The 19,077-nt window shown below is 32.9% G+C and overlaps 1 protein-coding gene across 1 annotated transcript; it reads right to left on the bottom strand.

Moving 5' to 3' along the window:
- Window positions 1–301: 301 nt before the first annotated feature.
- Window positions 302–4,016, bottom strand: LOC110103287 (UDP-arabinopyranose mutase 3). Its single transcript, XM_020831942.2, has 4 exons — window positions 3,681–4,016; window positions 1,268–1,518; window positions 1,022–1,190; window positions 302–843 (listed from the first exon to the last, which is right to left on the bottom strand). The coding sequence occupies exons 1-4, from the start codon at window positions 4,014–4,016 to the stop codon at window positions 496–498; spliced, it is 1,104 nt and encodes a 367-aa protein (XP_020687601.1). The 3' UTR covers window positions 302–495.
- Between the last annotated feature and the right edge of the window lie 15,061 nt (window positions 4,017–19,077).

The following is a 19,077-nucleotide window of genomic DNA, read 5'->3' as shown; positions in this document are numbered from 1 at the left end:
TGATATTATTTGCAAGCTTTCAATAAAAACTATGAAAAAAGCTTATCAATGTCATTGGCATCTCCTTCTACTCAAAATAAGACGAACTACAAGTCCAGTCTCAAAGAATGAGGAGGTCTCACTATGACAATTCAAACCCATTAAAAGTAATATAGATGCAAAGCCATGCAATTATACAGACATTCTCCCCACAGGAATTCATATTGCTCAAACTCCGACAGAATACCGTTACACAAATTCAAATTTTAAAACCAAATATATTATTTAAACTGTCAATAAATCACTTCAATCCCCACAGCAATTTAAACATTAAGTAAATAATAATTTATAGCCATCTGGAATCAAGATAACATAGTTCTTCTTACTCAAATGCAATGAAATAAAGGAAGAGGAAAAATACTATGCTCTTCAAATATGCGACTAAAATAAAGTTAGAAGTAGGATATTGTAAAGTCTTGCAATTCTACCAACCAAAGCTCACAAAATCGGGACTATCTATTTAGCCTTGGCTGTGCCATTGACTACAACAGCATCTGCATTCGGAGAAGGGTTAAGCTCATCCCAGGCCTCAATCCATGTAACCATGGCATCTGCAAGCTTGTTGAAGTAAGGATCAACCTTGCCCAGCTTGTCCTTCACCTGCTTTGAAAGTTCAATATAGCATTTCTGGACAGTGTTGGATTCTTTAGTGAGAGTCGCAGACTGGAAGAAGGGAATCAACTCTTCTTGCCAGAAGATGCCATTGTATTCCTTCTTGAGGTTCACAAATGGGTTGCTAGCTTTGCTATGCCAAATGTATGGCAACCCTGTTTTCACTCCCAATCCCAAGTGATCGCAGATCACCTGCTCATAACGGTTAATAAGATGTCAGGTAATTCAAATAAAAGTTGGCTAACGGTAAGAAAATAACTAATGATGTTAATTCTGTGGAAGGTTCAATAACATACAAATAACCAACTAGGACTTGTTTAATAATAAAATAACTAATGATGTTAGTTCTATGCAAGGTTCAATCACATACCTTTATACACCAACCCGCCCACATATCGTCGTACCGGCCAATAGGCTGGCCATCACCCATAAGGCCGAAGTACATCGCAGGGCCGATAAGTTCACGGTTGAAAGCTAAATTCATACCGCACATGGGAAACAAGGTCCCTTTAGGGATCGTGAGAACCGCATCGACATACCTAAAGAGAATTCAAACACACATAAGTATTTTAATTAATCAAACAAAGTTACAATGAGATATTGCAGAAGATGGTACCTGGTATTTCTTTCCAGGGGTTTAACAAGCTGGGTGGGGGCATCATAGTCAGGAATGTTGAGCCAAAGGCCATGAGATACTGCAGTTGGTGCACCTTGTCTAAGACTGAAAGGATATCCACGAACAAAGTCTGCACCTTCTCTGAAAGGATCGTAGAGAGTATTAAAGAAGAATGGAGTGGAAGGGCTCAGAAGATTCTTTACGTGCTGCTCAAGAGCATTGATCTGTTTGCCTGATGGATCTTTGGCAACCTATTTAAACAAAAAATTTAAGAATAAATAAAACAATTTAAATTTACACATAGGCAAAGAGCCAAAAATAGGAGATGATTAATGCTGTCAGTAGAAAGAGAATCCAAACTTGGAGATGATTAATATCTTCAGTCTATAAGCAAACTCAAATTATGTAACTTTGACATAGCTGATCCCTCATTAATAGTTCAGAATCAATAAGAAACAAACAAGCCATGTGCAAGGAGCCTAACCACATGATGTTGGCATGATTACAAAATCAAACTTGGAAATTAACAACAAACTTCATATCGTGAAATCCAATGATTTTTAAGGGTTCGTTTGGGACAGCTTCCTTAATGTTTTTTAAAACAGTGTTTTTGTTAAAAAAAAAAATTAATTAAAATTTTTTGTACTAAAAAGCTGTTTTAGAAAGCAATGAGAAAGCTGTCCCAAACGAAGCCTAAATCAGATAAACTATCAAAATTTGCATGGAGGGAAAAAATTGCTAGCTTAAATGTCAAAAGAAATCTTAATGAAACCTTCTTGACTAACAAAAAGTGGACCATCGTGGACCATTGTGACATAAGTTAGGTAATTTAGTAATGAATTTTTGGAGATTCCAATGGTTAAAAGGTCAAAGGATATTAAAACAACTTGATTCCATAATTGGCAACAAAAAATATAGTCAATATATATAATATATCTATCAATGAAGAAACAAGGCCAACAAAGAAACTGGTGTAACATGCTAGAGTAGAACAGCTAAGAAAAAGTTATAAAGCTGATTGATTTGTCATTCATAGCAAGAACATAAAGATCTATACCCAAAATAAGTGCTCATACAAACATCTTCAACCAAGAAGAAGACGAAGAAGAAGCCGTTATCCCAGTATGTGGGGTCGGCTACATTAATCCTTTTTCTCAATTGTGTCTTGTTAATAGTCAAATTCTCATTTAAATCTAATAAAGAAAGATCATTTTTAATATTTGCTAACCAAGTTTTTTAGGTCTACCTCTACCTTTCTTAACATAAGCCAAATCTAATAGACTAATACATCTACTTTCCTAACCGGGTCATCGGAAGACCGTTGTTTTATGTGATCAACCATCTAAAGCGACTCTCTCTAATCTTATCTTCCATGTGAGCTACTCTAACCTTTTTATGTATAAGCACAAATATCTTCAACCATCACAGAATAAAAATATTTAAGATGAATAAGCATCCTCACTATACAGCAATTAAGACAAAAAAAAGATCACAATATTCAACATAAATTTCTTAAAAGGCATAAGAAATATGACATTGAATGATCAACCAAATCTTCAAAAACAAAGATGTGCATAAATTTTTTTAGAAATATATGAAGCATAAAAGAATATATAGAAATGCTCAAAAATACAAATATTATTCCCATATATTCATTAAATATTTCTCTTAACTATTGTGCCTACTTCTGATTGAATGAAAAAAAAAAAAAAAAATTAAGACCAACAAAGCTCAATTACAACATTTTTATGCACATATCACTGATCAAACTAACATCAATATGACTTTCTATCATCTAAAAAACAAAAGATTTTATAAAAGCAATACTTAAATTTTCACTACTAAAGGAGAATGCCTTCCATCTAATCCATAATCTAATAGATCCATCACATGGCTTAAAATCCCTTCTATAAATAAAAGGAAAGCTCAAGATAGAACATTACCCCAACAAATTGGGATCTACATTATGAATCTTGAGTTTCCATTCGTTCATGTTATGTTAGATCTACTCATATTTCTTCATAACCTCCAACACTAATTTTATCTACCCAAATGTAACTTCAATCATTACTTTAATGAAATCATTCATTAATTTATATTTTCTAATTTTGCTGCAAATCAATCTTAACATTTTCATCGATCGCAAGCTTAATTTAACTATCGACAACATTTTCATTGACCACTGCACAGATCCATATATTACCAGATCTAAAAACAAATAATAAATTTACCATAAGGTTAACAAAACAAAACACTAAAATCAAAATTCTGCCAACAATAACCGGCACACATATCCTAAACAAAACACAGAATTCCAAACCCACAAAAAAATCTCATCTTTCCCCAAAAACTACCAAATCCAAGATCCCAAATCCTTAATTCATAAAATAAGAAAAGAGAAGTGAAGACTCACAAAGCAGTCATCGTCGATAGTATAGATGTATTTCTTCTTAGACACCATGTAACCGAAGCATCGACATGCGGAATCCTTGAAGGAGATACAAGCGGCCTTGGGTCCCAGGATCCGATTGATATCGTTGCGGTTATAGAGCTCGTAATCGAAACCCTCGGGGACATTGATCGTCTTCGATGGGTCTCCGTCTTGCACGATGATGAGGTGGTAGGGCTGGAAGAAGGGCCTCCACATCTCCAAAAAGTCAAGGTTTCGGATTGTTGGAATCACGATATCAAGCTCATCCTTCAGAAGCGGAGTAATGGGCACCGAAGGAGGCGAGGGTGCACCGGCCATCTCTCTAGGACTTCGATTTGCAGCGAGATCTACAGAAGAATAGACCTTGCCGAGATCGAAGAAACGAAGAGGAAGAAGAACCAACAGAAAAAAAGGGTTTTTTTTTTCTCTTCTCTTAGGAGAAACGGAGCTGGGTTTTAAAAGACTTTGACACGTGCAAACGGGTCGGGATGTGCGACGGGCGAGCTTGGCACGTGTGAGCAGGAAGCTGGTGCGCTCGGCTTATGCGATCCGGAATAGCCGGAAGGAAAATGGGGCTGTAATTTATTTTGCCAATAAAATGTTTGTTTGTGATCATTTTATTTATTTTAGTTATATTTTAAGATAAAATTAAATTTCTTTAATATCTTAAATTTTAATTATTTTATTTATTATTATTATATAATTTATAATTGGTGATCAATAATGATAATGACCAGCACAAAGGTAATATGTGATGGTGGTGATATGACCAGCATAAATTTTTTAAAAAATATATTTAAAATATTAATAATTTATAATTAAAATAAAAAATAATTAAAATATAATTTTAAAAATAAAAAATAGAAGTAATCCCAAAGAGGCCCTTATTTTATAGCATAATTTTAAATTTATTTTTTAATTAAAGTTTAGTGTATAATAATAATGAAAAAGTTATGAATTTGAGTTAGAAATTCAATCAATTTGAATCGAATTAAAGGCATAAAATATTAACATAATTACAATAATTTTAAATATTAATTCCTTTAATTAACTGCACTCAGTTACTATAGCAATAAATTTTATTTAAATGACCATAAAAATAATAATTGAAAACTTGTTCTTCACTGCATTTGAATGTAATGCTTTATACGTATTGATTAAAAATAAAAACAATATCAAATTAATTTTAGATTTTATTCCAACCCGAAAACTGAGATAAGAATAATAATTTATTTTTTTAATAAAATAATTTTATTTTCATTTTCAAATAAAATAAGAAATTAAACTAATTTTAGACCAATTTATCAATAAAATAAAAATTATTTTCTTTTTTCATTAATAGAACAAAATTTAATAGATCACAGATTTTTTTTTGTGCTAATATATATTTTTTTTTTAGAATTGAGATATTTAGCTGAAACTAAATAAGATAAAATAATAATTAGAAACCCCAAATAAAGATCCGTTCGGATCCTCTCTATCTACAATAACCTGCGCTTTAGCAGGTTACTGTAGACAGAACGGATCTCCCTGTCAGGTGACCTGATGCAATAATTTGCCCCCAAAAACAAATAAATCAGAGCATTTCCGTTCCCACACACGAGAGGAAGAACGGGAAAATAAAGCTGATGCTTTAGAAAGATCTGAGCCGTCCATTGTATGACATCACGTTGACTCGTTATTTGACGCGGTAAGAAGACCTACGGGAGCACGTTAACGACTTCTTCCCCGGCGGCCTGTCGACCCTCAGCCAAGTCTTGTGATTTTGAGTGAGGGATATAAATAATATAAACTAATAATTATAAATCATGAATAATAAACTTAGAATAACCATTATTACATATTAAAAAATTTGCAATGATAAAAATTTTCTACTCAAATCTTTTTATTGCAAATCATTTATTGAGTATTTAAGTATTATGCCCTCAAAATAAAATGATCGATCTAGGGTTCATTGGATTCATCTGGTTGAGCCGCAGGTTTTGACTGTAAGAATGCAAAATTCAAAGACCATTTGATCCTCTGATTAATTTCTCAAAGTTTTTTTTACCATCGTTTAAGTGCTTGGTTTGAGCTCATTTGAATTCAGATCGAATTACCTTTGATATCGTTGGATTCGTCTTGTCAATACATTCAGTTTGACTATAAGTTTACTGAAAGCGAACTACATATGATTCTGAATTTAATTCTAAAAATTTTTATAAGCAGAGGGAGGTGGAACCCATAATAAGTGTGATTTTTTCATAGCTATAAACAACATGTCATAAAAGGAAAATTATCCATCAAAAATCAGCAATACGTGATAATGGTGTGGTGGTGATTGCTGAAGAAATCTATGATTGATGAACGTAAGGCACCATCGTAAAGCTCTTGATGTCATAAAAGAAGAGAAATTCAAAGATAAAAAGCATATATCCAAACTAAGGTTTCATTTGGGACAACTTCCTTACTGCTTTCAGTCAAAAAATTTCATGAAAGCAGCAAAAAAGTCGTGGCCAAAAGCTGTACCAAACAAGTCTAGTTCCATACAAATGTTCCCCACATGTGATGAGTGATTGACCCACTCGACCAATGCAAATATGTTCAAATCGATCGATCCAATACTATCGATACGAAGATAAAATGTGATTATGATTTTAATCAAATATCATATTAATTGGTTATAAAGTTTATAAAATCAATATATATCTAACTTGTTATAGTTATTGTTATAATTTTAAAGTTGTGGGTACCCACTCCTCACTTCATGTTCAATTCCCAACTACTTTCATGAGTGCTATAAAAAAAATATTGGTGGTTGGCTTTGTTCAGAAATATCTACTCAGAGCTTTCAGTTTTGTTCAAATAAGGATAGTTCTCCTTACAGTTTTACTAAATCTGAATGATATCAATTTTATTAATATCAATTTTCTTTTAAAATAATAATAGCATAAATTTATGTTTATTATTCATTCTTAAAATAAATTTAATGACTATGGAATTTATATTGATCAATTTTAATAATCTTATTCCCTAAAAAAAATTTCTCCTAATGAAAAAAAAAAATGAGAATCAAATAATGTCATATTTGTAACAAATAATTTAGAAAAAAATGCCATAATATATAAATTTCACAAATTTTTATTCCTTAAACAATCAAGCAAGAAAATTAGGAAGTGAGAGTACGCTAAGGTTTAGGCTTCATTTGGAACAATTTTTTTTCTAAAACAGCTTCTTAGTACAAAAATTTCTTGAACTATAAATTTAAAAAACTGTTTTAGAAAGCATTAAGAAAGTCACCTAAGGCTTCATTTGGGACGACTTTTTTCCTACTTTTTAAAGCAACTTTCTTGTTGAAAAAAATTAATTTTTTTGCTAAAAAGCTGCTTTAAGATGCAATAAGAAAGTTTTCCCAAACGAAGCCTTAGTTTGGGGTAATTTTCTTACTGCTTTATATATCAATTTTTTAGTTTTCTTTTTTTTTTTAAGAAGAGATAAAGCAATCACCAAAAGCTGTGGGACAGCTTAAAATTTTGTTTGAGACAACTTTCTTCTTGCTTTCTAAAACAGCTTTTCAGTACTAAAATTACTTGAATTTAAAAATTTTGTAATAAAAAGTTGTTTTAAAAAACAGTAAAAAGCTGTCCCAAATGGAGCCTAAGTCTAATTTAGTTCACAAAATATTTCAATTGAAAAGAAAGAGCACTCTCCATCAAATCTAGTTCATCTTCCATTGTGCATTTCTCATGTTGTGAAGGTGTTGATTTCAACCAACTTTTGATTATATTTTTGTACTTTTGCACACCAAAAAATGGTTGCAATTTTGATTAATAAGCAACTAGTTTACTGTTAATAGTTTTGAAAATCATATAATTATGAATTCTAACGGCATTCATAGAATTGAAATTCATATTGATTTGTAATTAATATTTTTATGAATTCAAAGGGAATTTATAGAATTGAAATTCATATTGATTTGTAAGACTATCCCCACCATCTCTTTGGTACAAAAGAACGCCGATTTCATATCGACTAGGGCTTTGTTTGTTTGAGCGTTTTTTTGCCTTTTCCGTTTTTGGAAACGTAGGAATTTTTTTTTTGTGTTGTTTGGTTTGTCAAATCACGTTCCCAATAACTCCTTTTTTTCATTTTTTTGCAGTTTTGAGAAAGCTTTTTATATATGCTTCTCCGTTACAAAACTCCATTTTCTAAACTAATGTTTTTTTAAAATTGTCTTTTACAAAAGCACCAAAAAAACAAACGAAGCCTAGGCCTCCTCCTTCATCCATCGGAATGACTATTATCAACATTAATACCCACAGACTCCATAATGTTGAGAATTAAATAACACTCAACGAAAATAATAATAAAAGAAAATAGTTGAAATAAACATCAGGATTTAATAAAGAAAAACTCAAAATTGAAAAGAAAAATCAGAAAGACACATCACACAAAAAAATTCACTCTAAATTTTAGAAGAAATTGCACAAATCTCTCTCTCACTCACTCTCTCCTTGTCTCATTTCACTTCTTCACACCATTCTTCACTCAAAATAAAAAAATAGACACTTTTCAGACTGACTCGTAGTTAAAAATGAAAAATGAGAAAGAAAACTATTCAGACTAACTCGTAGTGTCGTGACGCCAAGGTTTGAAGCGCCGTGGTACTCCACTCGCTGTCTCCAACCCAACTTGTAGCATTGTGGCGTTAGCTCTAGGACGTTACAGCCCTCTGCTCTCTATCTCTAAGTCAAGATTACAACATAGTCACGCTACATCATACGTCAATACAATGCATAAGTACACAACACTGCAGCACAGTACGATGTTTTTTTTTTTTTTTTTGCAGGAACGAGGCACCCAAATTCCAACCAGGAAGAGGCCACATAGCGAACTAATCGAAGATAATTGAAAACAAATATCACATTTTCTAACATACAACAAGTTGTACCAAAGCTTCCCTATTCAATCACACTCACAATCAAAAGAAAATTTCAGTTAGTAAACCTAACAATTTAATTTTTAATTAAATGCTTAAGTACTTTTGGTGAGAAAGCTGTTGGATGGGATCCACTGTACGTTTTTGACTTTGTCCCATTTAAAATTTCCATTTTAAATACGTTAACAACGAATTAAAGATAATTAATATTGTCGTTAATTATTTTATTCTTAATTAAGCTCAAGATCCCATTCGGTAGAACCGTACTAACAACGTGGAGGCCTCCAACTCATTAGCGGTTGTAATTATTATTGGAATGGGAGCAACATTGCTTTCCAAAGTCCAAAATTATATTTTGTAAGTATAAAGTTTTTTTAATGAGCAAGTTACATTATAGTGAGAGTCTGTTTGGGATAATTTTTTGTTACTATTTTATTTTTCAGATCTTAATCTAAGTTTCTATTTGGTATTGTTTTTAAGAAATTTCTATGTTATAAAAATGCTATTTAAGGCTTACGACAACTTTCAAAAAAAGTTATTTTCTCTACAATAACTTTATAATCAACTTTATAAAAAAACTTTAGTTATCCCAAATAAATCCTAAAAGTAAAAAATTAGTGGAACAAATAGATTAAATTTTTTAAATTTTATTTTATTTAGTAAATGAAATATCAAATTGGACATGATTGAAGTCAGGGGTGGATTTAGGAAGGTTCCTAGGGGTTCCATTCAGCGGCGATAGGTGAACAACGATACTCTTCCATTAACCGATGTTGAAGCCGATGATGATGAGATCAGTTTCCCTTAAAATTGGCGATGACACTGCCCAATTTCGGCATACCACCTTGTGCTCACTAGGGGTTCCATTCAGCGGCGATAGGTGAACAACGATACTCTTCCATTAACTGATGTTGAAGCCGATGATGATGAGATCAGTTTCCCTTAAAATTGGCGACGACACTGCCCGATTTCGGCATACCACCTTGTGCTCATCGGCTCTTCGTCTCGTCATGCTAGCATTTATCATCATTGCCAACCCCCCCCCAACAACTTGCTGGCTCTGCCACTGATTAAATTGTAGTTTATTAATAAGCAAAAACATCTCATTGAAGTTATAATTATTTATTATAAAATTGATTTGGGTTAATTTTTGGCAAACCTTTGAAGATTGATTAAGTCACTTCTGTTGGCTCTAGGTCTTCCGTGTCTCGTGTGTTGGTGAAGCTTAATATCACTAAATCTTACCCATACAAGGTTTGGTTAGCTCATGAGAAGATGGGCTATGTGCAACAAGTGATTATGGAAGAATTCCCACCATTTTGTGCTTCTTGTAGATGTATCGGTCATGCGGTGGGTAATTGTCATTCTCAACCTTCTGCTAATTCGTCTAATGCTAACCCTTTGGGTGAGCCAGAACATCGGTCATGCGGTGGGTAATTGTCATTCTCAACCTTTTGCTAATCCGTCTAATGCTAACCCTTTGGGTGAGCCTTCTGGCCTACCTGTTTCACCAATCCATGCTTTAGTTGTTTGTGATGGTTCTCCTTTGGAATATGTGGCTCAGGATGTTGTTTCTTCGTCTATTAATTTGGTTTCGAAATTATATTTTAATGTTCAGTCTGAATTATCTCATATTACTAATGTGTCAGAGGGCAATGCCACTTTTGTTAATGTTCCTATTTCAGGTATGTCTAACGAAGAGCTGAAAGATCATGTGGCCTGGTCTGTGAATAACTCTGTCTTGGTTAAAACTGATTGGATGGTTTTGGATGAGTCCCTTTCTATACATCTTTTGAGGGGGAGGAAGTGGAGTTTGATGACCATGTGGATGATATGGTAGGATGTGTTGTTGATCAAGCAGTTTTCAATGGCGGTGGCAAAATGCATAAAAATAAATTCAAGAAGAAATAGGCTTTAGAATTCTCTATTGTTGTTACTACGGTGGACTTTGTTGGTTTTTTGGACGATGATGAGGTGGCACCCTGCTTCCCCTTGTTGGCTGGGCTTGTTGGCAACCGTGGTGGTTAGGCCTTTTGCTTGGTGGGTTCCCGTCTAGAATCTAGGCTATGTTGGTTTTGAGTCGTTGTCATCATTGGATGGTCCATGCCTAGCCGCGAGGTGGTGCATGGGGCTTCCATTCCTGAGTCCGTTTGGGATTCTTATCCTGCTTTGTGTCTCTTTTCTGAGTCTGCTTTCTTACCTTGTAACTTGCGTTTTGCCGCTTGGGTTGTTGTTCGAATCATATTGCACTCCTTTTACTTTTTGAATAAATTGTGTTTTTATTAAAAAAAAAAAAGTAAAGACAAAATTAAGCCGTCTCAAACGAGGCATAAATTTAAAAGTGCTCCCCAACTATAAATTATCAAGTGAAGTTCTTTTCCTTAAGCATGACAAGCTATTATCTTGATGATGATGATAATGATGTTGTATTGTTGTTATAGTTGTCATTGTTGATAATAATAAATCAATTTTATCTTAGATTAACTGTATGTTATGTTGTGGAGTCTAATTTTTATATGACGAAAAAAGGTACTACTTAAATCTAATTATGGGCCCAATATTTATGGATGTTTTTATTAAGAATATTTTAAGATTATTATTATTTTGATCGCCTAGATCTTCATCTTTTGTAAAGAGAAAACAATGACATCTTATGTATTATGTGTTTTTGAGATATTTTAATTGTAATACTCTATAATTAATCTTAGTACACTTTACAGTAGTGATGATAAGACATAATTATAAATTGGATAAACTTATATTAAATTATTTTGATTTTGTGTGCTCATCTATTTTTGAGTGTTTTTCTTTCTTTTTTTTCTACATTTTTGCATAGATTTAGAGTTTGTTTCGGGACAACTTTGTCACTGTTTTATTTTTCGGACAACAACTATAGTTTTGTTTTGTTGTTGCTTATTGATGTTTTATCGTCTTATTCAGAGATTTGTTTGGTTCTAAGTAATTTTTGTAACCACGATAGCTAAATTATTTTTTTCTAAAATAACTTTAAAATAAACTTCATTAAACATTATAACTATCCCAAATAGACCCTTAATCTTAGGAGTGTCAAAATGGTTTTTCGTGTTGGGTTCAGATCCAACCCGAAACGGATACGCTCACAACTACTCCAACCTGACCTGACCCAATCACACAAATGGGTCAGAAATCTGAACCCGAACCCATCCCTCCCCAAATTCGGGTTAACCTGACCTGACACGCCGATCTGGGTGAGCACATAGCAGGTGACATTGAGCAAAGCATGGGTTGAGCAGGCTAGGCGGGACATGGTATGGGCAGGAATTTCAATGTGATCATGTGGGTGGAAGCTAGCGGGATGCAATGCAGGCAACATATGAGAAGTGATGTGAGCAATGGGCAGTACACATGAGTCTGCCACTACGGAAGCGGTGAGGACGAGGATGTTGGTCATTTTTGGACTAACGGGTTGACCCAGACTCTACTTGATGTTTCAAACGAGTTAAGAATTAGAACTCAAACCAACCCATTTGTTAAACAGGTCAACCCAAAATTGATTTTGGATTGGGTCATAAGTTGGCACCCTACTTAATTTAATTTTGAACACCGCTCTCTCTCTCTCTCTCTCAGACACACACTATGAAGACGCCATAATCTAAGAACACTGAAAACATACTGTAAAAGGAATAAATAAGCTACCAAATGTGGTGAAGTTATTTAAAAGAACAAACTTAGTGAAATCAATGGGATATTTACAAAGAAATTTATTATAAAATAATAATTTGTTGAAAATGGATCAACACTTGATCAATTCAACATTAATGTATATTGCATCCAAAATAAGCTTGTGGTTAAACCACACAAAAGCTTTGGCCAAGTTATGATTTCTCCAATTTTTCACGTTTTATAGATTGAACAAAAATGATTAGATGATGGGTCGGTCTGTCTTTGAATTTGTATCGAGATTAGTGCTACATATTGAAATAGGACTGCACTAATCTTAACACAAATCTAAGAATAGATTGACCCATCGTGTGAAAATCACATCAGGATATCCTGATGTTGATGTAAATTTATTTAGATTAATGTATTTGTGATCAAAATCTTTTATATTTATAAATAAGCACTCAAATATTTAATCTGAATAAATAAATTTATATATTTATGTATGATGCAAGTAAATTTAAAAGAACTTAACTAATTATTATTGAAAGAAATTCTTAAATTTGTTGCAATTTTAATATTTGGAAGATTGTAATGGAAATAGAATCATTTAAATATTTCTTATTATTTTATATTTGTGTCTCAAAAAATGAATATTGTTTAGTAATTAAAAATAATGTTATTCTTTAATTATGCCTAGTAAATTATAGAGTTTACTGATTTTTTTTCTAAAATATTTTTTCCTGAACTTGCAATCAAATAATCACTTACAGCAAAAAATTCTTAAGCTTTAGGTTTTCTTTGAGACAACTTTCTTGTTACTTTTATTTTATTTTATTTTTCATTTTCTTAGGAAAAAAACGTCAATTTTGACTTGTGAGATTTAGGGTTTTCGATTTCGTTTGTGACAAATTTTATACTATTTTCTTATAAAACAATTTTTTAGTATAAAAAAAATTTTTAATGAAAAATTTATATACTAAAAAATTACTTTAAAAAGCAACAAGAAAGTTATTTCAAACAAAACATTATTGTTTGTCTTGGCTTGTGAATTGGTCTACACAGGCACGATTTCAATAAATAGATTCTCGCCCATTTTTCACTTCAATATTTATTATTGGACGATAATGTTTAGGTAATATTATCTATATAACACTCAACTTTTATACAAAAAATTAACATTTAAGTGCACAAAATTAATTTTCATTATAGGCCTTATCTCATAAGTATTCGCGGCGGTAGAGAAATATAAAGTTTATCGTCTTAGCTTTGTACGAAAATCCACTAGTATTGTAGTCGATTACAAATGAGGACTTTTCTTGGTGGAAGGTCTTAGCTTGATGTACATCTTATGGAGTACATTACATGATGTGAATACAAAGAATCACTATTAACATGTTCGTTTGGTCGGGAGGACTGTAGTCGGTGGGCGACGGAGGTCGGAAGACTTGTAGTCGATGGGCGACGTAAGTCAGGAGGACCGTAGTCGGCTGGCGACGGAGGTCGGAAGGACTGTAGTCTGACGACGAAGATCAGAAGGACAACGTCAGGTGGAAGTCCAACAATGGAAAGAAATGCATCTTTGCATAGACGTTCAGTAAAGTCCGATAACCGGTTGAAGTCCGGCGTCGGGTAGAAACTTGGCGAAGAGTGAAGGTGCGACGTCGGGTAGAAATCCGACGTCTGTTGGTGGCAAAGGAGAACTCCGGCCTCACTTGGGCGGAGTTTCGGCGTCAGGAGGGAACTTTGTCGTTAATTGAGAAGAATTTCCACATCCCGTGGAAGTTGGGAATAATTCTGACGTTCTCCCAAATATCCGGCAAAATCCCGACGTGTTCGGGCGGCAGGAAGAGCTCCGGCGGTGGTCGAGGAGGAGCTTCTTCCTTCTCCTCCTTCTTCTCTTCTTCCTCTCTCTCTCCACCTCCCTCCCCCTTGGTGTAGAATGATGGGTCTATTTATAGTTTTTCTGGAGTGGCATAGCCCGTAAATAGGCGTGAGATCATGGGCGAAATGGGTGTGGTTTGAATGGACGACCGATATCGAATCCTTTGATCATACACCGTTCGTTGGGCATTTGAAGGCTTTAACGATGTCAAAATTCAGTGATCTTGGGCTCGTTGGATTCGTCTCGTCGAGTCGCTCGATTCGAGTATAAGCTCGTTAAAATCGGAGACTATTTGGTAACTCAAATTGCGGTTTGAACCCTCCAATAGCGCTTTGGGTCCTTTATTCGGAACCATTCGGACTCGGATTGGGTCGAATTTGGTGTTGTTGGGTTCGTATTTCTGAGACACTCAGTTTGACTATAAACTAGCTGCAATCGAAGTTCGGGTGCTCCCAAAATTAATTTTTAAAGTTTCCAACTAGCTTTTGCCTCGAGATTCGTGCCCGATCAAGCTAATTTTGTGATGCCGTATCAATAATTATGATAAAATCAATTAAAATTTGATCAAAATGAATTTCATAATCATCAAAATTATTTTTAAATTATACCAAGTAGTAATACACTTATTTCAAATAAATCTTGATAACTATGAAATCTCTTGATAATTAAAAATATTTAGTATAAGTGTATTTTGGAAATTTATTTTTTATAAGAAAGCTTAAGGCTTCGTTTGGGACAACTCTCTTATTATTTTCTAAATTAGCTTTTGAGTACAAAAATCTCTTGTGCTAGAAATTTTTATACTAGAAAGCTATCCGTATCATTTTCTTAAGCAGCTTTCGACTACAAAATTTCTTGAAATCAATAAAAAAATAGCTACTAAAAGCTGTCCAAAGGAAGCCTTCTTATTGCTTTTTAGTATAAAATTAGTTTAAATTAGAAATTTTTATACTAAAACGTTGTTCTAAAAAGCAATAAAAAATTGTCCCAAATAAAATCTACGTTGATCAATCCATACTTGCCATAATTGATCTATATTGCCTACAATAAATTATTTTAGAAATATATTTTTTTTATAATAAAGATGAAATTAAGATTTTTTATACTATTAAATATTTTTTATTTTAACATTAGCAGTGGCATAGAAGTAAATTTTTATACTTATTAAATTCAGTATTATATTAATTAAGTCTATCTATAAATAATATAAACTAACTAATCTCCATTAATATCCTTCTACGACTTTTTCAAATTCAACGAGGACGCCCGGCCCAAGCGCCCAAACGACGGCCAGCTGTACGAACTTTTATTTGGTCCGGTGCAAGGACCTAGAGGAAGGTTCGGTTTTGCCTAAAAAAGTGCAAATACCGAGTTTTTTGAAAAAATACCGAGTTTTCTTTGCACTTTTTGATCTATTTTTGCCTAAAACCGAACATTCTTCTGCATCCAGTGAAAGGACCTAATAATTGCTCCAGCTGTACATCCTTGTTGGGCCCATCCATCATGACTACGAACGGCTGAAATGCGCTAGCTTCTGATCGGACGGCTTAGACCCGCCAAATGGCATGCGGATACATTTATTCTATGCGACCACACCTGCCGGCTTTGCTGGCCCAGGCCCGCATGGACCCGTTCGTAGTAAAGGGATAATGCTCTCACGACATAATAAACTACTACAGAGAACGATATTCAGTGTGTTAAAACTCTAGCTGTTAGTGGTTCTCCATATGTCTTTCATATGAGAGATTATTCGGTGCAGTCACCGGATCAGTCGGAAGTGAATCAGGATGTACCACATCATCTGGTACATAGTGATATACAACACTGACATACAGCAAAAAAGTGACGTGGCGTGTCTTGATTCGTCTTCGGACGGCATTGGGTGACCGCATATAATAATTTCACCTTTCATATAGGTTGCATTTAAATGTTGACATGTATTACAAAGATAATAATAATATTTATTTTTGATATAGTTTGGCCATTAAAAAAGAAATATAAAATTAAGTTAAATGTTGCAGAGATGAGGATGCTCAGGTAGATAAGTTGCTTCAGCATTATAGACAGAATGTAAAACGAGTAAGTTGGAGTAGCTCCAGTAGTAGATAAGATTAGAGAAAGTCACCTAATTAGATGATTTGGTCACATAAAATATCAGTCTTCTAATGACCTTGTTAGAAGAGTAGAGATATTAGATTTGACCTATATTAAGAAAGGTAGAGATAGACCAAAAAAGACTTGGTTATGAAGTATTAGAAATGATATTTCTTTATTAAATTTAAATGAGAATTTGACTCTTAACAGACACAATAGAGAAAAAATATTCATGTAGCCAATCACACATATTGGAATATTAGTAGCATGGCAGCATTAATAATTGCTATTATTTTTTATTCAATGTGATAATTCACCTAATTTATATCACATTATTTGCTAAATTATAAGAAAATTAATAAAAATTTCATTTGTTGACAACTATATATAAGACCTTGCAAAATGGGTCCATACATCATTTCATATATACTATGTGTTACTTCAAATTTTTTGTATTTTACCTTACTTGTATTGTAAATGGTCTAAATATTTTCTATGAGAATATTCTTAATATATATTTTTTTATGAGAACTTATTATGTTTTATTGTTTCTTCAAATATATATCATATAAAATGGCACATTTGTAATATCCTAAAAAAGATATTTATCTTAGAGTTCATTAATATATCATTAGTTAGATGGTGTTTAGACTATGACAATCAAGTGGTGGCCCGATGAAAATTTGATGGCGGTCCAATGGACCGGTGCATCGGTGGAGCTATGAGATTCTTAGAGCTCTAAGTTTTCTTGAATCTCAAGCTAAGATCCTAATTTCACGTCCTTTTTATATAAGGTGGAGGCCTATTTCTAATTTGAGTGTGACATACCAAATAAATGTATGATAAATTTGAAAGAATCTATCAGACAGCCCATATTACTTCTCATGATTATAGATCATTCATTTAGCATTTAAATGTATTAATGATATTTAATTAACTAATCTTAGGCTCCTTGAATTCATCAAGATGCTCAATTTAACTATAAACAAGCAAGATTAGAAGATAATTTGTCCTCAAATATTTTTCCGAAAGTTTTCAATTCTGTACCAAGTAGTTGATTTGGACTCATTTGGGCTAATTTTGGTATCATTTGGTTCGTCTCAATGAGATATTCAATTCAATTATAAGTTTATTGAAATAAAAGTTTGAATAGTCTTGGATTCAATTATATATATATTTTTTAATTCAAATATGCATCAAGATTCGTACTCTATGAAAGTGAATTTTAATGATATATCATATTTTTTGCTAAAAAGTTGGTAAGGGTAAAGCCTAAGTTGTTGGCATCAGAAATCTGTGTTTTACTGTTATTAGTTAGCTTAGTTGGTACTTAGTATAAGTTTATTTACTATTATATGCATGTATTATTTCAAAACAAATAATTCAAAAGTAATAATTGCCTTCATTCCTTAAAAGGCCATTTTAAAAAAAATGTATGTTCAAATGTCTACTACTAATTATATTTAAATTTTAAATAATACTATTGTTAGTTATGTCATAAATTATTTTTTTATCCGATATGAATCTCGTTGCACATTTGAGTTAGACATTTTTGGATTAAATTCAAAACTATATGAAAAATGATTTTAGCAAATTTATAATCAAATTGAACATATTGACTAAACAAACTCATCGACACCAAAAATGATAACTCCAAACGAGCCCAAATCAAGTACTTGAAGCATAATTACAATTTAGGGAGAAAAATTGGAGGAACAAATAGTCACCAAATATCGCTTGCTTATAGTCAAATATAGCATCTTGATGAGATGAATCCAATGAGCTCAACATCTTCTAATTTTCATACTAGTAAGGCATTTAAATGCTATGATCAAGAGAATCAATACAAGTCATTTTGATGGAGTGTTATGATTTTTTATATATATATAAAGTATATCATTCTTAAAAATTTATAAATAAGCTCTCACTATCTACATCAAAAGGACCCTAGATGCTGGCTTACGGCTGAATGAGCTCAGAGACTTGAAGAATTTCTCAATTCCTCCTGAGCATTACCACATATTACTATCGTTGGACTGTGCCAGACTACTGCCACAAGAGCATTATCGTTCGACAACTTCCAATGATTCACTGCTTGATCGTTGTTATTGAATCAGTACCACCATGCCATCATCACATTTCTACTTCTCTTCGATCACTATCATATGATTACGAGCCTCTGACTACTATCACTTGACTATTATTGTATTGTTACACCATGCCATCGAGCCTGGAAGAAAATCATAAGAACCCAATTACACGGTATGAGCAAAACTAAATTTATAAAATAATTTTAAATTAGTGAAAATATTTTTCTTCAATCTTTTATGTCCACCAATAGAATCATCAAAGCATCTAAATCCAAAACGCCTACTAAATGTCCACCAAAAATATAAACAAACTTAAATGATATTAATAGAGCTGATTACATTACTTTAACCTTAAATATCTCTCAAAGATTAACATGAAGTGTGAACTTAAAAGCTCCTTTAAAGTTGCACAACTATCAACCTAAAATCATGAAATAAGCAGTGTGAGTTTGCAAGAAATAAACTCAGTAATTGAAACATCACTTAGTAAAACATAAACAACAATGCATGGATATTGTTGTGTCCTGAAACATTCGCAGTAATAGAGAGATAAAGAGCTTAATGACTTAGCTTTGAACAAAAATCCAGCACACACAGATAAGAGAGAGCGGGGTGCAAAAGTAATAAGAGATGCCAATATTTTTACGTGAAAAACCCTTAAAAGGGAAAAATCACAGGGCTTGGCCAAATAAAAGATGATTCAACTAGTATTTGTAGTTGATTACAAATAGTGCCCTTCCTCTTGGGGGGGGG

The sequence above is a fragment of the Dendrobium catenatum genome, unplaced genomic scaffold (genome assembly GCF_001605985.2).
Source record: "Dendrobium catenatum unplaced genomic scaffold, ASM160598v2 fragScaff_scaffold_1157, whole genome shotgun sequence".
Classification (NCBI taxonomy): Eukaryota; Viridiplantae; Streptophyta; class Magnoliopsida; order Asparagales; family Orchidaceae; genus Dendrobium; species Dendrobium catenatum.
Note: the sequence above shows the minus strand (reverse complement) of the source record. Positions and strands in the feature narration are given on the sequence as shown.